A 22,553-nucleotide genomic window follows, 5' to 3' on the forward strand; every position below is an offset into this window, starting at 1 on the left:
TCAGATCCTTTATCCATTAAAAAATTGGATTATTTGAATCTATTCTCATCTGTGATGTTTGTAATTCCTGCTTGCATACTTCTAAACTCAGAAATCCTTTTTTATTGTACCTTGTGAATCACTGAAATGTTTCCAATGAGCTGTATTTCCAGCCCTTCTTCTTTAATTCAGTAGTGAAAAAACTTCTTGTCAGCATGTGTCCAGCATATGTCCAGCATGTATCCCCCCTCACCTAGTGTTCCTCAGAACATATACTGGGAAAAGCTGGCCTAGAATCATTTCTACATACAGGAAATGGACTTTGTTTGCAGATATCTAGTCACTCTGGATAGAGTTAATTTTATCTTTCCCGATTATGACCTGTTAAAGTCAATTTGAAATTATGTATTCTGTTATAAACTAAGAAGCATACTTAAGAGCTCAGGACATTGTTGATAATTTAATATTTTGTAGATTGTGAATAGATGACTACCTGATTGTAAGTCTTATGAAAAAATGCCTGTAGTTTCTATGCAAGCCATGAGAACATTGCTTTGGGTTAGTATTAGATATTTCATTTCCTGAAATATTTCCTGTTTATTAGAATACAAAAGGTATTCTTGGAGGAGGTTAGTAAGTGACGTCACTCATATGAAAATTTGTCAAGCTTGATTGTTGACTAGGTCATATTTCAGTGCCTCCAGGACTTTAGGAGAACAATATGACCCTGTAGGTGACTAGAAAGGTGTTGGGAAATCTAAGCTCAAATGGATTCTATTTATTATTCATGTATAACTAAAAAGAACCAATACATTATAAATAAATAAATAAACAAAATATACTCAAACTGGAAAAAAAAAAAAAAAGGAAATACTGGCGTGTGCTAGGGTTGTAGCTCAGTGATAGAGCAGATACTCAGCATGCATGAGACCCTGGGTTTGAACTAGCACCAAAAGAAAAAAAAAAAAGGATCTCCAGAGAGAAAAATAAAATAAAATAAAATTTATTGATTGATTGTCATTTTTGCCATTGTTGTAGGATATCATTTATTTGGCTTCTTCAGAATATCTAATAATGTGTCTTTTCTTTTCAGATTTTTCAGGCAGAAAATCCCTTTGATTTTATGGAAAACATTTCTTTAGAAGGGAAAACAAATTTCTTTGAGAAACGAGTTTCAGAGTATCAGCGTTTTGCCGTTATGGCAGAAACCACAGATAATGTCTTCACTTTGGATGCAGATTTTTAAAACCTTCTCCTATTTAAAGACCCTGTAGCCTTCATTGGTAAATAATAGTCTATTTTTCTCTACTTAAAAAAAACTTAACATATTTACTTTAAAGAAATGGGAATTTGATCAAAGGGAAATCTAAAACCAAATTTTAATTTTACATTGAATTTATATAAATACACTCCAATTTTCCTGTACAATAGGAATTGCTTTTTTGTTATTGTTACTAGAATATATTATGGCATTATTTCGTGGTTAAGAGTTTGGGGTGAAGGGTCAGATATGGGTTTGAGGTTCTGCCCTTACTCCTTTGTGTGACTCTTGGCAGATCAGTTAATCTCTGTAAACCTCAGAGTACTTATCTTTTAAATAGGTATAATAATAGAGTAATATGAGGATCAAGTGCTTAGTTAATACTACCACCATTATCTTTATTAGGTAGGGTTAATTGGAGTGATATTATGATAAAATGTCCTCTCTTTCAAATAGTTACGATTCTGGGTCCTAAGATCTAGAAATAATTAGAGCCCTATTTTTAATGTTTGGGGGAATAATATAAGAATTTCCTTAGAAAGACATAATTATCTACATGAGAATAACTTCATTGAATTTCTCAGCAGAAAGGAAATTTAGTTCTTAGTTGCTTTGGAAGGGGTACTCATAGAGTAGAATCTAGGAGGTTATCATGGTAGTTGACCTTGAAAGCAAAATGATTCTTCTACTTCAGAAATAAAATGGTAACTGTTGCCAGATTTAGCCCTGGAATGTTTAGAACCAGGATGAATTGGCTTGAATAGCATTTCCCAAAGAATATTCCCAGAGCTATTAGCCCCTCTAGATTATTTTTTTTTTTTTTTTTTTTTTTTGTGTGTGTGTGTGTGTGTAAAAGGGATTTGGAGGTCAGATGAATTTGGGAAATGTGGTACTCTCCATCTTTCTTTAGAATGTATATGTGAGACTTCAAAGACTGAGAAAGTCTACAGTCCAGACACTAATCTCTCCTTGTATATTTCAAACATACCCAACACAGATCTGTTTTTCACCTATTAATATGCCCCCTCACCTAGTGTTCCTCAGAACATACACTGGGAAAAGCTGGCCTAGAATCACTTCTACATACAGGAAATGGACTAACAAAGGGAAAATTTGATAGATATTATTGAATCCTTTCGTTATTTGTATCAAGCTGAGGAGGTATCCAAGACTGATTCCAGCTGTTTTCTTAATATCCTTAAAATTTTTCTATGCTATTAAAGGAAAGTGTCTTTCAATGAAACTATGTATCTTGCATGATAACAGATGGTGAGGGAGATGGAAGTCTCTTTAATGGAAACAGAGTAAAGACCAAGAGCCAAGGTGTCTGGGCAGTCTGCCCCTTCTTCAGTTTTAGAAAGTGTCCAGAGGTAGCTTCCTATTCACAGCCAAGTGTACTTTATAAAATTCTGGAAGCTAAAATTGAGAGATTTCCTCTCTGTATAAGTTTTTGCTTCTGTTCATCAACTAATTGATCAAAACTGGAGTTCTCAAGTGATGAATGAAGGTCATAACTTTTATTATTAGAATATCAAACTTGAGATGTTCTGATTATCATAATTCTATTTATTCCCAGTTTGCCAAGTGTTTTTATTTTTACATCATCTCATTTGATCACACAAAAGCTTTCTAAGCTTGCTAGAGAGCTATTATTGAAACATTACAGATGGAGAGAGTGAATCTCAAAAAAGTTGATCAAGATCTCATAGTCACTGTCCCTACGGTATAATTTTTTTAGAGGTTGTCACATCTCTTAAATTTGGTTCTTTTCCATCCATCTTGATTTGATTTTTACCTATTTCCTTGTTAATTAATATGTCACATAGTATCACAGTATTAATATATAGACAGACTTTAATTAGAATCTCAAAAAACCACTGGGAACCATTTGAACTATATTCAAATATTATATTCAAAGATATTTATATATCTATGATAAGTTACACTGTTCAAAATTATTTAAAGCTGGTAATATATAAAGGTATCAGAATGAAAGAATAAAAGTTTTATAGTGCATTTTGCCTTTATTTGAATCCAGATCTTTCTTATAGGGAATGACAGGTGCCTTAATGTGAAGCTTATGTAACTGCATTTGGGGAAGAATGCTTAATACTAAAATACTGAACTTTAATACACTGGATTTTGTTACATTCAGTATTTTAGACCATTTTTAATGCCTCTAGGTTGCATATTTATTTATTATGTTCAGTACTTTTGTTCTTAGGTTTTTCAGAATCATGACATGAAATCCCTTTTTAATATCTCACAAGAAAAAATTGAGTATGTTTATACTGTTTCTCTTCATAACACATATATTTAAATCATGTCTGAGGTAGTTACAATTAAGTTTATTATATTTAGGAGCATAAAAGTGCATACACAGTTCTATGATAAATTGCACTTATTAAAAAATATTTTATTGCAGCATGAAGAATCATGGCCTGGAAGGACTTAAAAAGACAGTGTGACCCAGTGCTTTCAGACAGGGCTGGATTTTGGTGTCCAATTATATACAATAATTAACAATTACTTATACAATAAAAGTGTACCTCAACCATGTTTTATTAAATAAAAATTTTATAGTCATTTTATTTTGGAATATCCAGATTATTCTGCTTCTTTTGCCATTTTTTCATTTGTATATGGAAAAAGTGATTACTGAAAAAAAGATTGTTGTATGTATATTTTAAAAAATAAGTTATTTAATTTTCAGAATTTTGCATATTGCATTTAAGTATGATAACATCACTGTCATAGAATTTCCAGATTTCCTTTGTACAGCTTAAGCTAAGAGCTAAATGTCATGAATGCTGATGGGCTGCATGAAAGCCAAATCAGACCTATATTCAAGTATTAAGATTTCGAACCAGGTTGAGTGAATGGGTGGCCAACTCAGCAGATTCTGAATGAGTAGCACAGAAATGAAATCCTTTTTTCATCATTTCCCTTTAAGTGGTCTGCTCATTTGTAAACTGCTGTAGGTTTGAAGAATATTCTTAGGACCTTAGGAGAGAGGATTTAATCATTGAATTCTGTAAAAGAAAATATATGTAAAAGTGGAAGATCAGAGAATGATTCTTTTGTACAGTTAAGTAAATTCACAGTATTCTTAATTTATGAACTTAACTATTTTACAACTATATGTATATTTTTTAAAATAGATCATTCAGCAAAATTATTTAGCATCTACTCTCTATATAGAAATCTTTATAAGATGGGCTATAACAATTTGTTTTTTGGTAAAATATATTATGGTCACTTAAACCAACCCCACATGTACAGAATTCGTATTTTTTTTCAAAGAAAGTTGTTGTTAATTTTTGGTTTAGTATGTTAAAATAAACTATCATTGCTACATTATTAAGTGTATGTCCTTTTTGAATAAGAATGTTTCTGCAGCCGGATGTTTAGGTCTTCACTGAATGAGGGGTATTGTCAGGAGGAGGAGGAGAGGGGTATAGAGATGAGTTGTGATTCTCAAACGTATTTGTTACAAAAGAATGGGGTACTCATGGTCCAGAGGTGGCACTGAGAATCCAGCCCTACTTTCCATCATAGACCTGGTAGTCCATAGGCATGTGAGAAAATAAAAAATCTCTTAGGAGGACTGCGTGGGAAATAAAGTTCCCAGAGCAAAGTACTTTCCAATAACAGAGGCAGAAGAGGGACAGAGTGGACTGATTTTGGAGCAGGGGTCATCAAAGGCACAGGGCAAGGATTTGGGTGGCAGAAGACATGTGGGGGTGGGTCAAGAATGGGGCCAATATGGAACACTGTGGGGACGATGTTGAGGTGGTGGTAGTTGGGAGGGTACTGGTCTTTTCAAACCTGCTGAGTTGAGGTGTGGCAGGAGGGGCAGAGAAGAACCATCATCCAGCTGTCTAGGTTTTCCATGACCTTTCTAGAGGACATGTTTATGGCAGGATAGCCCTCATCGTACATCTGGGCTTTCTGCATCCTGTGCCAGCTCTCACAACCACACCTGCCTTCTGTTCATTCATCCAGGTTGTTTATACACAGGAAAAAGGGGAAAGAGGCATCCTTCAGTTGCTTACTTAATTGAGCACTGGTCAAGACATTGACCATGATCATGATAGCCCCTCATCAATGATAATGTCCAACTTCATGTGTCTTGAAAATTTAATTCTCAATAAAATTGGTATTTGTGAAAATTGAAGAGTTTACAAAGTGCTTCTGCAGTCCTGTCATGCCAGTCATTTTGTTGGTTCACTTATTTTATGAGGAATTGCTGTCATAAGACTTGAGGCTCAGAGAAGTCCATTTTCTTGTCCAAGGCCCCAGAGCTAGCAGATGTTAGCAGCAGCTCTCCAATCAAGGTGTCAAGGCTCTAAATCTCATCATCTGTTCACTGACTAACCCAAATTTCTATTCCTACTTCTGGTGGTACTCAAGAAGATCTTCGAGAGATATGATCCCCTTGACCTGCACAGCCTGTAACACACTCCATTGCAGGTGCCAGTTTAGTTTCATCTGCATCACTTGAGGTCCTGCCCCACAGCACGCTGGCAATCGTCTGAGCTTCACTCTGTAGAAGGAGTGGAGGGGCGCGCTGTCTGCTGGAGCCTGACCAGAGTGGCAAAAATGTGTAAAGACATCCGTATTGCAAGGGCAATTTTCACCTGCTCTCAAATCAAAATTGGGAAATAGATATCCTTTGAAAACATTTCTTTAAATAAAAAAGTAATTTAGAATATTAGCAGTAGTACAGATGGAACTCAGAATGGCATATGCTGACAGTGATTGCATGTAGTAAGTGTTAACTGTGGGCCACACTATGTGATCGCCTGTCTAGAATGTTCAGAGCTGCCTAAGGAGTTTGGAAGAGTTTCCTGAGAAGTCCTGCCCAGAACCCAGGGTAATAAAGTGGTGGCCAACAAAGATATGCTTACTACAATTTGTGTAAGTTCCAGACGGTAAGGCAGCGCCTGCCTCTCATTCCTGCCATCTGTTGGTTTTGGTCTCTTGGTTTGGAACCTAAAATCTCAAGGCTCCCATAGCCCTTCACACAGTTCTTTTGAGACAGAGTCTGGCCAGCTGAAGGCAACAGCCAGCTATAATCAGCCTTTTCCTCTCTGAACAAATAGACTAGTTAAAAAAAAAAAAAAAAAAGCTATTCCAAGCATGTCTCCTTTGTGTGATCTTCTCATCTCCAGAGACTCATCCTTATCAATGGGCACAAGAGTATCATATAGAATGTTCTTTTCCACTGCTCCTGCCTTCTTCACTGGCTAGTCTGTGTATGCTCATGGCTCTCTATACTTATGGCCATCTTGGCACACTATGTCCTGAAGTTGTGGTTGAGCCACTTGAAGGTAGGGACCGTATTCTTCACCCTGGGCTGGGGACATGGCTCATTGTTAGAAACTGGCCTGGCATGCATAAGGTCCTAGGTTTGATCTCCAGTACTTTAAAAAAATAGCAAAATATACTTGTGTTGTCCTGTGCAACATGTAGCAGATGCTCAATAAGTATTCAATGATTGGATGGGTGACAGAATTATTTTGCATCATGAAACCTATTATCTTATCAAAATAACTGAGTAGCTAGAAACCATTATTTACAGGCCACGTGTGACCTATGTGCTTTATATATGTCATTTCATTTACTCTCCTAACAATTCTATTGGGAAGATATCTTTTCCCTTCAAATTTTATAGAGGTCTCTTACATGCCAGGTACCATGGCGGTGCTAGAGATAAAATCATGAAAAAGACAAGACATACTGTCTACCTTGTAGAAGGGCAGACACACAAAATTTTGCCCTCATTTTCAAGGTGAGTTTCAGAGACTATCTACTCCTAAAATGATACAGATAGAGTTAGCATTCTGTGTCCGTTCCAATTGATGTCAAAGCTCATAAAAAACTTTTCTCAGAATCCTCTAGTCAAGATGTTGGTGCCACTGATGGGCAGCAGTCTGGGGAGGGGGCAGGGAGAGCAGGCAGCTACAGGAGAAGCCAGCAGAGGGACTGTGGCATCCTGTTAGCAGCTGGCAGTCAATGCTGGCCTTGCAGTCTGGGTGGGGATTTGGTGGGCAGGGTTGATGGGAGAATTTAGTAAAGCCAATTCAACCTAATTCTCAGAAAGGGAAGAACAGTTTCAGCAACTTTCCAGCTGCAACAAATGAGTTCAGAGTCATTTGTCCCCAATGTGCCTGGCATGGAGGCAGGAGAAAGCCAGCCAGGGGAGTCTGGTGTGGCCTCCTGCCTTCCCTGGGTCGAGGAAAGCAATTTGTGGGCAGAAGGAGACACTGTGTCAAGTCTCTCCCTTTCCAATCAGGCCAGGGCCGTGACCTGGGTGCCCCACCGCTGCCAGGTCCCCATCTCCCACCTTGGGCACTCCACCGGTGGCACCTGCTCCTGAAGATGAGTTTTTCTTGGCTTCCTCACGGTGGAGCTCTTGAGCCACTGGCTTCTCAGTTTAGAAACTGCTTCTTCATTGCAGGACATAAGAGGAAGATTTTAAAGAAGGAAGATTCTGTTTTCAGAGAAACATGCCCAGCAGGAGTGAGGCCTGTAGACACAAAGAAGATCTGCATTCTTGGTTCCGGCCCCTTTAGGATGACCAATGCCAGCAGAAGTCCTTGGGGAATTTCAGCCCTGGGTACCGAGATGAAAGTCTAGGCCACAGTGGCTCAGGAAAACCGTGATTTCTGGACCAACTGAAAGAGAAAGAATGTTTCTGTAACAAATCCCAAGCAGTTAAGGAACAATAGTTCAAGCCACAGATCTCAGAGGTGTCAGGGGGCCTGGACAAGGTGCAGAGTCAAGGGGGATTTTGGTATTTGCTTATCCATGGATTGGGTGGAGAGGGGAGGTTTAGAAATGGCAGAAAATTAGCACTTACCCTCCTCTGGTACCTTCAGAGAGGAGCTGGGGACAGAGGGGACATTCTAGCTCTTGTCTGTTGTACCCATGGGTCCCACAAGTTCCTTTGGCTCTGGTTACTTGAAGGTCATTCATCTCAGCCTGAGGTCAGGACAGGATGACAGTATTTTCCCCATACGGGTCTGAGGGGCAGGTTTCCTGGGAGCTGGCGGGTAGGGGGCGGGGGTCATTAAATGACACCACACCTTGCAAAATAAATCCATCTTGATTCAGATAATTCACTTGCAGCCCATAGAAAGTACCTCCAAATGTGGGGTGCTGTGCTTGATATAAGGAAGAGCACAGGTCTTGGAGCCACATCCTGGCTGAGTGACTTTGGCAAGTTACCTGCCTTCTTTATGCCTCAAGTTTATTACCTATAAACTTGGACAGATAATAGAATGGCCCTTCCGTGCGGTAGGAGTATGTTGAAGACATAAAACAACACCCAGCTCATGATAAGCCCTCACTAAGTATAATTACTGTCACAGTGCTTCTATCTGGCACTAGAATTCCAACCCTATGCAGGAACATTCCTTTTAGAGGGATCTAAAACCAATGGTTCTTCAAGGATGAGCTTCCTGTTATATCATCTTTAATAATTTCTTCGTCGTATAAGTGTTCATTTCCATTTTGCAGACTGACCATGCACATTTTTAGCACGTATTTCTAAGTTGTCTTAGTGTAAAGCATTTTCATTAGCTGGGATATAATCTTGTATTTTCTTAATAAGATAGCTTTACTCTGCCCACGGTAATTAGGAGCAAGTGAAATTCAGTTCACCTTTATTATCTGTACACGTTTAACATCCTTTGTTGCTGTTATCGGGAACATTTCCCTTTAAGGTTAGCAAACAAATCACAAGTTTTAATAACGAATAATTTGCTTGTCTGTTCTGCAAGTAGCAGAGTCTCATGTAGCTTTAGTAGCACAATGTATCATACTCTAAAAAGAATCCTCACTCCCAGGAGATCTCACCTGTGCTCCCTGAACTGATTGACAGTTTGAAAATCCAGACTCAATGCTACTCTGTCTTTAAAGCCCCTCTTTGAACCAGATGGAATTCTGCCTGGTTATCATTTGCAGCAGGGAGATCTACTTGCGCCTAAGCTCCATCTTCTGGGAGTCAAGCGTGGCTGGGTATGTGGAGGAAAGAGCTGTGGTATCTTGCCTGATATTTGTTTCTAGGGATTGAACCAGGGGTGCTTTACCACTGAGCTATATCCTCGGCCCTTTTTATTTTGAGACAAGACCTCACTAAGTTGCTGAGGCTGGTTTTGAACTTGGGATTCTCTTATTTTGGTATTACGGGCATGCAGCACCACGCTCAGCCCAACTGATGTTTGTTTGCAGGGGGTCTCCTAGGAGAGAAGCTACCCTGGGGGAAGGACACAGGCCTGAGAGATTTGTCCCCACGTGGTGGGATGAAGAAGAACTTCTAAATGTAGTATGAAGGCCATTGTGCAAACCCTCTCAGGTAGAATGAAGTAAAGGTAGCACTTAAAAGGGTGGTCTCATACAACCTGCCCCTATGGGGACAGCACAGAGAGGACAGCACGAGGGGAGGGGCTATTCTCCTCTGCAGGCCAGCTTTGTACTTGACCTCAGTACCTTGCAGAGCAGGACTGGGTAGGAGGAGTGCTGGGTTTGCTCTAGCTGCTTGCTATTATAAACTTCTGTACTGAACATTTCTCTGTACACTTATCTACATACCCCTGTACCTGACACGTGCAACTTCATTCCCAGTCAGAATTTTTCCCTGAGATAAATTTGGTCAGAGGAATGCAGAATTTTGAAGCTTCCCTGACTCATTGTTTATTTTGTTTTGTTTTGAACTGAGTGTGGACATGTGTAGATATATGTCAGGTCAGTTTTTCTTTTTTTAAACAATAGAAACTTCCTTTTTACTGAAGCTGTAGATATCTTCGAACACCTTTCCTCTGATCTTAGGGGAAGGACTTTTATTTGACTTTCAATTTTGGCCACATTTCTATTTATCCCTATAGCAGACACTCTTAGTCTTCTGTTCCAAAACCTTTCACAGCCCTTGCTTACTTCCAGTGGTATAAGTGGGAAAACTGCAGACTTGATTTCCCAGACTCCCTTGCAGCTAGAAGTAGCCAAGTGGTCCAGTTTGGCTAATGAGATAGAAAAGCTGACTGGGGTCTTATGAAGAATTTCTCCCCCCTCTCTGCAAAGGATGAGGCTTGTGAAAATAGGATATCTTCCAGGCATTCTTTCTGTACCCTCCAAACAGAAGTGTGAAGTTGTAATTCTTGAAACAGTGGCAGCCATCTTATGACCATAAGGCCACAAACACAAGGAAGAATGAAAAAGTCAAGATACTGATAATGGCAGAGGTAAAATGAAAGACAAGCCTATTTTTTGTTTCTTTTCTTTCTTTCTTTCTTAATTATTAAAAAATAGGTTATAGGACTGGGGTTGTGGCTGTGTGGTAGAGTGCTCACCTAGCACATGTGAGGCCCTGGGTTTGATCCTCAGCACCACATAAAAATAAATAAATAAAATAAATGTATTGTGTCCAACTTCAACTAAACAATAAATATTTAAAAAATAATAAGTTATAGCTAGGGGTTGAACTCAGATCCTTGGACATGCAAGGCAAGTACTCTACCACTGAGCTATATCCCCAGCCCAAGCCTGGTTTTTGAAGCTATTGTTGTTTGTTACATGAACCAGTCCTATAATCTCCTACCTTCAGTTTCTGTTCTGCAGGAAAATAAATGTTAAGCCACTCTTATTCATGGCTTCAAGTAGTTATAACAAATGAATCTTAATTAAAATAACTTCCCCTTTTAATAATAATTCAAAATGAGATCATTATCCTTCCCATCTCAGCCTGTCTCTGTCACCCACAGGGTGCTTTCAATATCCCTTTGCTCACTACATTTTTAGAAAACATTTAAAAATACAAGACACCCAGATCCACTGCTCAGCAATTAGGATCCTTCATCAACACTCATCCCCACCCAGCCTGTGTCTAGCCTGGCTCTTCTGAATTTTGGCAGAGGGGACAAAGTGGCCCTTAGTGGTTGGTTGGCTGCCTTCCTGTGGCCTCATCCCCCAGTGGTGCTAAGATCAGAAAAGGAAGTTTCCAAGGGCTTCCTGGGTTCTGCTATTGGGCTGTCCTGCCTGCCTATCATTCCAGGACCATACCCCAGTGCCCTTCTTCGTGGGGAGGGGTGAGGGCAGGTGGGACCTTTTAAGTGATACCATGTTAGGAGTGCTTAATGTTCAAACGAGAACCTGGGTCTCAAAGCAGTGCCTCAGATATGACTGGAATACAAAGGACCTTGCAATCTCTTTGGATTGGATGGCAGCAGGAACCGTCTCCCTTCTGCAGGTATGTGGGACAGATAAGATGCTGGATTTCATTACTCTGGATGGCTGCCTTCCTGTTGTGATAACTAATATTCAAGTTTCCTGAGACAGGAATAAATTTCAGGGCTTATTTCATCCGATGGCCCATACCTTACATGAATAGCCTTTGGGGAGACCATGGGACCACATGCTCATGCCATGCACAGTTGGGTTGGGAAGGGACAGGAGCAGAAGGAATGTGCCCTCCTGGTTAAGGGTTCCATAACTAAAGAGGGAGTGCAGGGGGTGGGCAGGGGTTCAAGTGGAGGTATTGCTAGCTGCACTCAACAGAAATGGGGGCTCCAATTGTGTGGTACATTATCAGTATCTGGTAGTTTCGTAGCACGGTAAAGTAGAAAGAGGAAATAGTTCTGGATTAATTAACCATGAGACCTTGGGGGAGTGGCTTAAACTCCCAACCTCAGTTTTCCCACGTGTAATATAGGGGTGCATGCTGACCAGGTGTTTAAAGGAGTGACAATACAGGCATGGCAAACTCCCGTGGTAAATCATGGAGCTTGAATTAGAACAGTGTGGACAGGGACGAGCACTGGGGGAGGGGGAGGGGTGCCAAGCACCAGCTGTGGCTGAGCTGGTCTTGGTGGGTTGAAAGTAATGGTGGCTCAGGCCAGCCGCCACCTTGCCATGAAGCTGTGCTACTCACACTGGCAGTCTTATTTTATAAGAAGGAGACAAAAGTCCAGAAACATCAAGAACCTTGCCCAAGCTTCCACAGCTATCCCAAGACAGAACAGCAACTGCAGCTAGATCCAATAGATTATCTGCTTTTACTTTACTGCTTAGTGACTTTGACTTCAAGCTTGAGTTCTGTCAAGAGTAAAATGAGATATTTGAATAAATTATAGGCCATCCCCAACCTTGGGGGTTCTCTGCTCTTTCTGTTTTCCCAACCTTTTCAGACATGAATCTCACCCCCAGGCAACCTTGAACTTGGCAGTGAAAACTAAAAGCTTCCCCTATGGTAAGGAACAAGGCAAGGTTGTCCACTTCCTCCACTGCTCTTCAACATTGTACTGGAATTACCAGAGCAGTAGGGCAAGAAAAAGAAAAGGCATCCAAATTGGAAAGAAAAAAGTAAAATTATCTCTATTTGCTTATGACAATCTTACCCATAGGTATGATTTTTTTTTTGTACCAGGGATAGAACCCAGGGGTGCTTTACCATTGAGCTACATCCCCAGCCCTTTATATGTTTTACTTTGAGACAGGTTCTCACTAAGTTGCTGAGAGCCTTGCATAAGTTGCAGAGGCTGGCCTTGAACTTGCAATCCTCCTGCCTCAGCCTCCTGAGCTACTGAGGTTACAGATATGTGCCATCGTGTCTGGCCTGTAGGTAAGAATTTTATAACTCATTCAGAGTAGGGTATAAATGACCAATGGTGGGTTTGAGTATTATTTTTTCCAGGGATATTTGCTTTCAAATCAGTACAGTGAGATCTGCATGGGGAATTTCTTGTATCCATTGGCTGATAGAAACTTCTTGTTTTATTCTAAACTTTCTTTTTCTGTTTTTTTTTTTTTTTTTTTTTTTTTTTTGGTACCAGGGATTGAACTCAGGGGCACTCAACCACTGAGACACATCCCCAGCCCTATTTTGTATTTTATTTAGAGAAAGGGGCTCACTGAGATGCTTAGTGCCTTGCCATTGTTAAGGCCGGCTTTGAGCTTATGATCCTCCTGATTCAGCCTCCTGAGCCACCGGGATTATAGGTGTGTGCCACTGGCTACATCCCTTTACATTGTTTTTAATTTTGAGTCAGGTTGCTAAGTTGCCCAAGCTGGCTTTGAACCTGTGATCTACCTCCCAAGTAGCTGGGATTATAGGCATGTGCCACTTCACGGGGTTTACTCTTAACTTTCTTATGACCACTGAGTTTCCACAGAGTAGCCTGGCCTCCCCACACTGTTGCTGACAACCTCTTCTCAGGCCCTCTTTCCCTTTTTATTTTTTCCCCTCCAGCTTCCTCCCATCCTCGTTCACCTGTTCCAGGGAGGAGGTGCTGGCTGAGTGGTTCTTAAAGTGTGGCACCTGGTCGCGCTTTTAAGCACTGTAACACTGGAAACTTGTGAGAAGGCAAATTCTCAGGCCCAACCCCCAAAGACTGAGCCAGAACCCCTGGGTGGGGCCCACAGATGTGTTTCAACAAGCTCTCTAAGTGGTTCTGAGGCACACGGAAGTTTGAGCGCCAGTGGACTGTGGGGCAGACTAACACCTGCCATTTATTAAATATTAGCTAAGAGCAGAAAATAAGTCAACAACCACATGATGAGACGCATTGCCCAGAATGCCTCCCCGGTGTTATGGCAAATGCCAGGTATTTTGGCAAAGCCTGTCTCTGGATGGTCGCCTGTCCCCTGTCTCTCCAGTGCCAACCCTGGCCTCCCCTTAGCTCACTCTCCAGCTCCTGTTCCTCTTCCCTCCCCTCCATGCACTTTCCGGGCTAAGGAGGCAACACTGTGGTGGAGACGCCCCCTCCTGCCCATCATTTCCCATCACCCCCTTCCCAACTTTGGCTCCCTGGGGCCAGGAATCTGGAGAACTCAGCTTCATGACTATTTTATTCTCTCGTAACATCATGGGAACCATTGCATGGATTTTCCCTTCATGGGGGACACTTCCTTGGCGTCCTCTTCCTCTTGGGCAACTTAAGCAAAGCATTGCCACTTGACACAGCTGCCCATTCATTCTTCCTTTTGTCCGAGGGTCCCTTCACTACTGATCTCATCTATGCCAACATGAGAGATGGGAGTTGTGAAAGTCCTCATGGGAGAGATTCCTGTTCACAAAGGCAGCTGGGTGACACTTCTTTGAGACCTTTAGCCACAGGCCTCTCTCAAAGTCTATTCCAGCTCCCAGAGGAGAGGGGCTGGGAGAGCCACCCTGGAAGGTGGAAGGGGCAGATGCACCTGCAGCCTTCATTTTATTGCAGGAGTTGGATTTTCCAACCCTTTGTTCCAGCTTTTCCACTGGAGTCTTTACCATATTAATTATAGTAATTTTATAGTCTCTGATATTTCTAGCACCTAAGCTATTTTTTTAGTTGGGTACTGTTGATTGTTTTATCTTTTGGCAGTAGGTTCTTCCCACAAAGGTGTGCATATTTGTGCATGCATGTGCACATATATCTCATATAATTTTTTTTAATGAATGCAGTCCACTGAATGGAGGATAGTAGGATACAAGGAATATGGTATTTGTGCCTGGAAATGGTGCACAGATTTGTCTGCTAGTGTGTGTTTTGGTGGTGGTGGGTGAGACAGGATGAGTCACTCCAGTCAGGAGTTGGGTTGGAGCTGGGTGCCGTTGCTATGGTTATGTTCTGTGTACCACCAACTTCAGATTCCTCTGGTGTTAACCTTGCTCCAGTGGGGTGATGGTGCCAGAAAATTTTCCTTCTTGTTCTCCTTTTTCACTTTCAGCTTTCTGCTGTCCTTGTGCACCTGTTCTCCAGGGCTCTCTCTCCTTATTCTTGCCCCTAGTTACAGGGGCCACTGTTGCTTTTGTACTTGGCACTTGCTACTCTGGGCAGGGTTGGCCAGTGTTTTTCTGTTGTACTGGGTTAATCCCCAGTCTTTGGTTCTGTGCCAGGGCTTAAGTCTCTCAGACATCCCTCTCCTCCTTAGAAACCAACCTCTGCTTGTATGTTTGGCACAGCATCTCTTGAGGGAGAGTGTTTCCTGTTCCTCCCCCGTGGTAGGAGACCTGTAATTGCATTGGGATAGTATTCTGGGCTCAGGACCGTTGCCTGCCCTTCCCTTGGGGGAAAAGTTCTTTTTTCCTCTGCCTTTTTCCCAACTGTAATAGGTCTTCTCTTGTTCCCTGGGGCCAACAGAATTTGCTCTCACCTAGTGATTTAAGGCTTTTCTTTTTGTAGAGAAAGGTCTGGGCAATTTTCTGTTTTTCCTGCTAGAGCCACAATATCAGAGCTGGGCGAGTGTGTAGAGGTGAGGGGCATTGGAACCTCTTTCCCTCCCACCAGTCCCTTTCTGGTGCTTCCCATTTCTTGTACCCAACCAGAAGCCAGGTGACAACGGAAACTGGAAGATATCATCCACAGAGATCAGCCTCTTAGGGCAAGAGCAAAGCAGAGTGGGGACTGGAATAAGAGGTAGAGGAATGGAGACTCTAACAGCACACACACACACACACACACACACACACACACACAAATAATAATATGAAAGTAAAAATTAATTAAGGCAAGAAATTCAAGAGGTGAGAGAGTGAAGAGACGGACCATTGGATCTGACTGGATCAGGAAAGTCATGGTCACAGAAAGCCTCGGATATGGTAAGAAAGAAAAGAGGCCCTGGTTCTGGGTGCCTTGCTGAAGTGGGATTGAATGCTTGAGAGCACAGGAATGATCGAATGCCACACTCAGGAAAGAAGACAGAATCTAAAAGTTTTGAGACCTTGTCCAAATGGAGAGCAGCATCATAGATAAGGGTAGCTGAAGTGGGTTGACAGCATGGAAGGATTTGGGGGGGTAGTTTTCTTAGACCCTAATAGACCCAAGCATAAAGGCGAAGCAGAATTAGAGAGTAGAACTTTGGCATCTGACTGTTCCCAAGAAGGGCAGGGATGGGATGGAAAGATCTGATGCCAAGGACAAGGAGAACAGCAGGTGTGGACAGGTGACAGGAGCTGGGAAGAGCTGTTTCACACTGTCCCAGCTCCGACTCCTGCTACTCCTGTCACTGTGGTGCTCGGGGCAACTTTCTAATAATAATAGTATGTTTTTTGTGCCACAGGAGAATTTTGATGTGCGCCCCCTGATATAGCATCGTGCAGTGCACACCACGTGTTTCATCCACATTGAGTTTGCATTTCTTGAATGATGGTCATTTAAGTCGTTTCACATTTTTCAATGTCATACATAATTCTGTACCAAACTTCATCTTGTATATAGCAATAGGTATCATTTATTGTCAGGTTCGGTGTGGTGGCTAGACTCTAAGCTGCCACCCATTCCCGACATTCATGGCTTTGTGTCATTTCCTGACATTGAGTGTTGGCAAGACTTGGAACTTTCTTCTAATGAGTTGAATATGACAAAGGTGGTGAGACGTCACTGTGTGATTATGTTACATGGTGTAAGACTCAGTCTTGCTAGCAAACTCATTGTGAAGACTTTCTTCCTTGCTGGATTTGAGGAAGTAAGTGGCCTTTAAGAGATGAAGGGGCTTCCCTTCAAGAGCCCACAGTGCATTCTTCTGCAGATCCATCTTCAGCCAACCATGGCGGACACCTTGATCATGGCTTTGTGAAGGGCCCATTTCAACTCCTAGGCCCTATGCAATAAGAGCTATGTATTGTTTTAAGCTATTCAATTGGTGGGATTTTGTTATGCAGCAATACAAAATCTAACATGCTCTGATAAATTCCTTGTAGATATTATCTGAATTAATTTTCACAAAAGCCTTAAGAAGTTGATGGTTTTATTACTCATAAATAAGAAATCTGAGGTTCAGGGAAGTTAGGAAAACGACCAGAATCATGTAACAGGTAATGTGCCAGAATTTTTTTTAAACCTTTATTTATTTTATGTGGTGCTGAGGATCGAACCCAGTGCCTCACACATATTAGGCAAGTGCTCTAATACTGAGCCACAACTCCAGCCCCGATATGTAAGAATTTGAGGACAGACTTTCAACTCTACACCCTGTGATCTTTTATTATTATTATTATTATTATTTTAATATTTTTTAGTTGTACATGGATGCAGTGTCCTTATTTTGTTGATTTAACTTTATGCGGTGCTGAGGACCTAACCCAGTGCCTCACACGTGGGAGGCAAGCGCTTTACCACTGAGCCACACCCCCGCCACCTATTTTTATTTTTTTTAAGAGACAGACTTTCACTACATTGCCCAGACTGGCCTTGAACTCCTACAGAGCCTATGGGCTCAACCTGTCTTTCATAGGATTTCCAGATTTGTGGCTTTGGAAATGCAATACTAACCTTTCAAAAATTTTATATGAACTTGTGATTTTGCCCACAGTGGACAGGGCATCTATTTCTCAACATTTTTGCTAGTATTTTCATTTGTTACAAAAATGATAACTTTACAAGAAAACAAAACCATAATTTCTAAAATTTGCTTTTCTTTGGACACGTCAGATTTTTGTTTTCTAGTTATATAATTTTCCGCTCTCATAAGTGGTCCACTTTTGGACAATACCTGCTGGGGTACTCCCACAAGAGGGGGAACCAATGAACCATCTCCAATTTTCATGTTCTCAAGTAAGAAAAAAAAATTAGATTAAATTGAACTATATGAAATAGCCAAAGAACTGACATGAAATGGCATTTTACTGAAATGACTTGGCAAGCTCAGGACTATATTCCAGGTAAGTAGCCTAAAGCTACTGAGGATACCCAAGAAAAACTCATTCCTATCTCAGGGAGGGTAGTCTTTCTATCTCCGAATGAACTCTAGTTATCCACACAAAGTCTTTTTTCTTTTTCTTTTCTTTTCTTTCTTTCTTTCTTTTTTTTTTTTTTAGTACTGGGGATTGAATGGGAGCCTCGCTCTATACCTGAGCTATATGCCCATTACCGCCACAAAGTCATTTAGTAGTATATATTTTCTATGTTGCTGGGTGAATAAATTCTAGATCTCTGTAATTAACTTTTCCCCCACTATACTTTTCTGGAAAACACCATCCCACAAATTTTGCTTCACCCAGTAGCAGTCTGAATATGCAAATAAAACAGCAACTAAGTTTAGAAGGCAAGATTTTTTTTCGATGGATTTAAATTTGTCTTTTCCCTCCAGGGATCCCAAAGTTACAAAGTTTTGCAAATTTATCCAAGAAGGAAATACACAAGTATTTCTGTGGTAATTTTCCCATGGAATTATTATCATGGAGCAGATGCTTTCTCTTTTTGAATGAGGAAAGAGAATGATTGCAGTTAATAAAATCATAAATTCCAGACACTTCTCAATGAGGATGGAAATAGTTTGTGAAGACATTCATTTTTTAAAATTTTTTTGTAGTGCTGTGGTTGCTGCTGAGTTTAATGAGAAAAATAATTAGCATTGTAATACCCCATTTTTTCCTAAACTTTAAAAAATAATAAATCCCTAGTCAGTTAATTAATAAGATTGATCACAATGCTTTTGAAATCAGAAATCTAGGACACATAATTACTATGAATATATTTGTGAAAACAAACATTATCTCTACCAGCCATGAATGTTTCATGATTGAGCGACCTTCCTACCTCCCTAGTTCCTTCAAGAGATTGGCCCATGATGATGAAAATGATGATGGAGAAGATAAAGCTGCTATTGTGGATAGCTACAAATTATTAAGAACTCATTGTATACCAGGAATATCACATCATTTAATTTTCACCACAACCATATGACTAAGGGCTATTATTACTCCCATTTTATAGATGAGGAAATCAGGCTCAGAGAGGTTGTAAGTTGTTCAAAGTTGCATGGCTGGTGAGTGACAGGCTCAGGTATACTTGCTTCCAAACACCACTGACTTTGAGACTAAGTCATACCAACTCTTGGGTTATTCATTTATTTATTCAAATTAGTTACACATTATACATAAATGGAGTACGACTTCTCATTCTCCTGGTTGTACATGATGTGGAGTTATACCAGTAATGTAATCATATGTGTACATAGGGTAATAATGTCTGATTCATTCTACTATCCTTCCTACCACCATATGCCCTCCCCTCCCTTCACTCCCCTCTAATTCAAAGTACCTCTATTCTTCCCTAGCCCTCCCCCCTCTTATTGTGAATTAGTATCCACATATTGGACAAAACATTCAGCCTTTGGTTCTTTGGCATTGGCTTATTTCACTTAGCATGATATTCTCCAGCTCCATCCATTTACCAAGAAAATGCCATAATTTTATTCTTCTTTAAGTCTGAATAATGTTCCATTGTGTGTATATACCACATTTTCTTTATTCGTTCATCTGTTGAAGGGAATCTAGGTTAATAGCTTAGCTATTGTGAATTGAGCTGCTATAAACATTGATGTGGCTGTGTCACTGTAGTATGCTGATTTTAAGTCCTTTGGGTATATGCTGAGGAGTGGGATAGCTGGGTCAAATGGTAGTTCCATTCCAGATTTTCTGAGGAATCTCCATACTGCTTTCCAGAGCGGTTGCACCAATTTGCAGTGCCACCAGCAATGTACGTTTCCCCTCACACCCTCACCAACACTTATTGTTGCTTGTATTCTTGATAACTGCCATTCTGACTGGAGTGAGATGGAATCTCAGTGTAGTTTTTATTTGCATTTGTCTAATTGCTGAGATGTGAACATTTCTTCATTCATATATTTGTTTGATGGATTGTATTTCTCCTTCTGTAAAGTGTCTGTCAGTTCCTTAGCCTTGGGTTAGTTTTTGAGCTACTCATACCTTGATTCTTGTGGACTTGACCAAGACAGGATCACTTCTGCTTTTTCTCTTCTTTGTCAGGGTCAACTTGCAGACATTTCTTTGGCACCCAGAGATACAGAGTTGTCTGCATTAGGCCACTGAAGCTCTGTAACGACTCAAAATGCTTGTGAATTGAAGATATTGTTTTTATCCCAAGTGTGCTTATATTATTAGATGCTACAAGCGGCTTTCTGGGAATCAAATGTTCCTTTTCCTTGAAAAGATGATAAACTTAACTATTTAGCTTAAGCTCCATACCTCTCAACCAGGAGAAATATGGCCACTTTTGCCGGGAGTTTTTGGTTTGTGCAGAATGAACTTAGCACGGGGCCATGGTGGTTCTCTCTATGGCAGAGCTCATGGGAACTGTCCATGGTGGTTCCTTGCAGAAGCCAAGGTCACATCTGGACCTTCCAATGTTAGACATGGTGCTGAATTTCTGGGTAGCTCTCTGTCTCTGTCTTTGTCTCTGTCTCTTTTTCTATCCCCTCCTTCCTTTCATATATGTGTGAATTAGTGAGATATTAATTTATTCCCTTCTATTTCATATTTTAAGATTCTAAATTTCTTGTGATTATAAGTAGCTATGTGTTTATCAATAACAAAACAATAAAAGAAAGCCCTTTTATGTGAAAGACCATGGGGTATTTACCTCATATCAGAAATATTTGTTGTCTTAGATTGAATATGTCTTATTGTTAATCTTTAAATTCTAGTAATATAGGAAGACAAAAAGCACTCTACTTACAGTCCCACTCCAGTTCAGTTCCTGAGTATAAAAATTACTTTTTAAGGAACATTTTAAACAATAGAAACCACTTTACTGTGCTGACTATTGCTGTTCACCTACACTTTTAGTGCTCCTGTCTAAGGTGTCCCTGTCTATGGGAAAATCATACATCCCTGCCCTGCTGAACTCAGAAGTTGCATGACATGCTTTGGTCAATCAAATGTTTGTCACTTCTTCACAGAAGTTGTTAAGAGCCCACATGCATGGTTCACAATGCCAACTGACTGGTAACCTGAGTCCCAAGACAAAAATTAATAAAATCAGAGCAACAGATAACACTCACTGGATAAGCAGAACAAAGGAGAAACAAACTTTTGTTGATATAAGCCACTGGGTATTTAGAGCTATTTATGACCACAATGTAACCTAGTCTATCCCGACTCAGCCACTCATCCAACTGCCATTAGCTACCGCAAAACCATCTAGTGAAAAGGCAGCCACAAAATCAATTTCTAGTGACAATACACAGCAGACTTTGAACTTAGTATGATGAAATCTATGTGGATTACAAAACTCTCAGTGTTCTCCTTTTCTCTCTTTCTGGCTAGAGCCATCCTCTTTCCTACTCCAGGATATTCCAGATGGCACTTCAGACCCATTTCTCAACTGTCTGGAAGACACTTGTGGTGTCTAGAGTGCCAAGGAGGAGCTGGTGGAGGTAGCGAGGAGAATTCCAGTCACTGTGTACAATATTTCTCTTTAAAAAATAACAAAGTTGCCTAAAATCAAAATGAAAGTTTAATTGCACCTAATACTAACCTAAAATTAAAGTAATTTCTTGTTTTCTCTTTCACTGTGTTTACTTGTTAGAATGAATGGAAGCTTTAGATTTTTTATTGGGTTCCCCTAGAAACATTCTGAAACACAGATGCATGGAGAAGGACTTTTTTGGTTGGGGGAAGTTATACGTTTAGGGTATATGCCCATAAGAACTGACTTCTGGAAGGCAGGATTGGTCAGAGTAAGGAGCTAACTAGTAACACAGTGACTGAGGCCTTAGCTCACTATGTGGGGAGACTGGAGGTGGAAAAGCCTTCCATGGTTGTCTCTCATGGAGGCAAAGGAGTTTGGCCTTCATAACCTGGAATCAACCCACCATGGTCATGGCCTGCCCTCTGGGAAAGGGCCTAACTTTGAGCAAGGCATAACTCTGGTTGAGGACAATGTTCAGTGAGAGGTGCCGCTGTGAGCTGCTAGCAGATGATACTCTCAGCAGCTGGGAATAAGTTCATTGAAGAGATCTGGGTGGAGTTCCATAGAATCTATTTGTTATGATTTGGATATGAGGCATCCCCTTACAGCTCCTGAGTTGATACAGGAATGTTTAGAGGTGAAATGATTAAATTATGAGACATATAATCTAGTCAGTGGGTTAATTAACTTGATGAATTAATAATGTGGAAGGACTACTGTGCTGTGTGGTAACTGTAAGCAGGTGGGGTGTGGCTAGAGAAGGTGGGTCACTGGGGGTGTCAGAAGATGATGAACTATCTCTGCTTTTCAGCTGCCATAGCTGAACAGCTGTCCTCTGTCACATCCTTCCACCATGATGTTCTGCTTTACTTCAGACCCAGAGCAGTGGAGTTGGTCAATCATGGACTGAATCTTGGAAGCGTGAGAGGAAATAAACTTCTCCTCCGTTAGGTTGTTCTGGTCAGGTATTTTGGTCACAGTGTTGAAAAGCTAACATGACATTCCAGCCTAACCTTGCACCATTCAGATGGGCTTGATTCTTATAGTAAGTTTGTCTCACTGGAAACAGATTTCACAGGATACGGGTCAGTGTTATGTTCTGGGTTGTGAGAATAAGTGGG

General features: G+C 40.7%; 1 protein-coding gene across 4 annotated transcripts in view; it reads left to right on the forward strand.

The window, feature by feature from the left end:
- The window catches only part of Rrm2b (ribonucleotide reductase regulatory TP53 inducible subunit M2B), a 47,323-nt gene extending 42,723 nt beyond the window's left edge, over positions 1-4,600 (forward strand). For 3 of the 4 annotated variants that reach the window (XM_040293800.2, XM_021724978.3, XM_013357554.4), the window contains exons 9-10: positions 1,073-1,262; positions 3,666-4,600. In XM_040293800.2, coding sequence (XP_040149734.1) covers positions 1,073-1,225 — 153 coding nt within the window. In that variant the 3' untranslated portion in view covers positions 1,226-1,262; positions 3,666-4,600. The remainder of the gene's footprint in view (positions 1-1,072; positions 1,263-3,665) is intronic. The other variant, XM_040293801.2, reaches the window with a different exon arrangement.
- The last annotated feature ends 17,953 nt before the right edge of the window (positions 4,601-22,553 follow it).

Source organism: Ictidomys tridecemlineatus, chromosome 7 (genome assembly GCF_052094955.1).
Source record: "Ictidomys tridecemlineatus isolate mIctTri1 chromosome 7, mIctTri1.hap1, whole genome shotgun sequence".
Classification (NCBI taxonomy): domain Eukaryota; kingdom Metazoa; phylum Chordata; class Mammalia; order Rodentia; family Sciuridae; genus Ictidomys; species Ictidomys tridecemlineatus.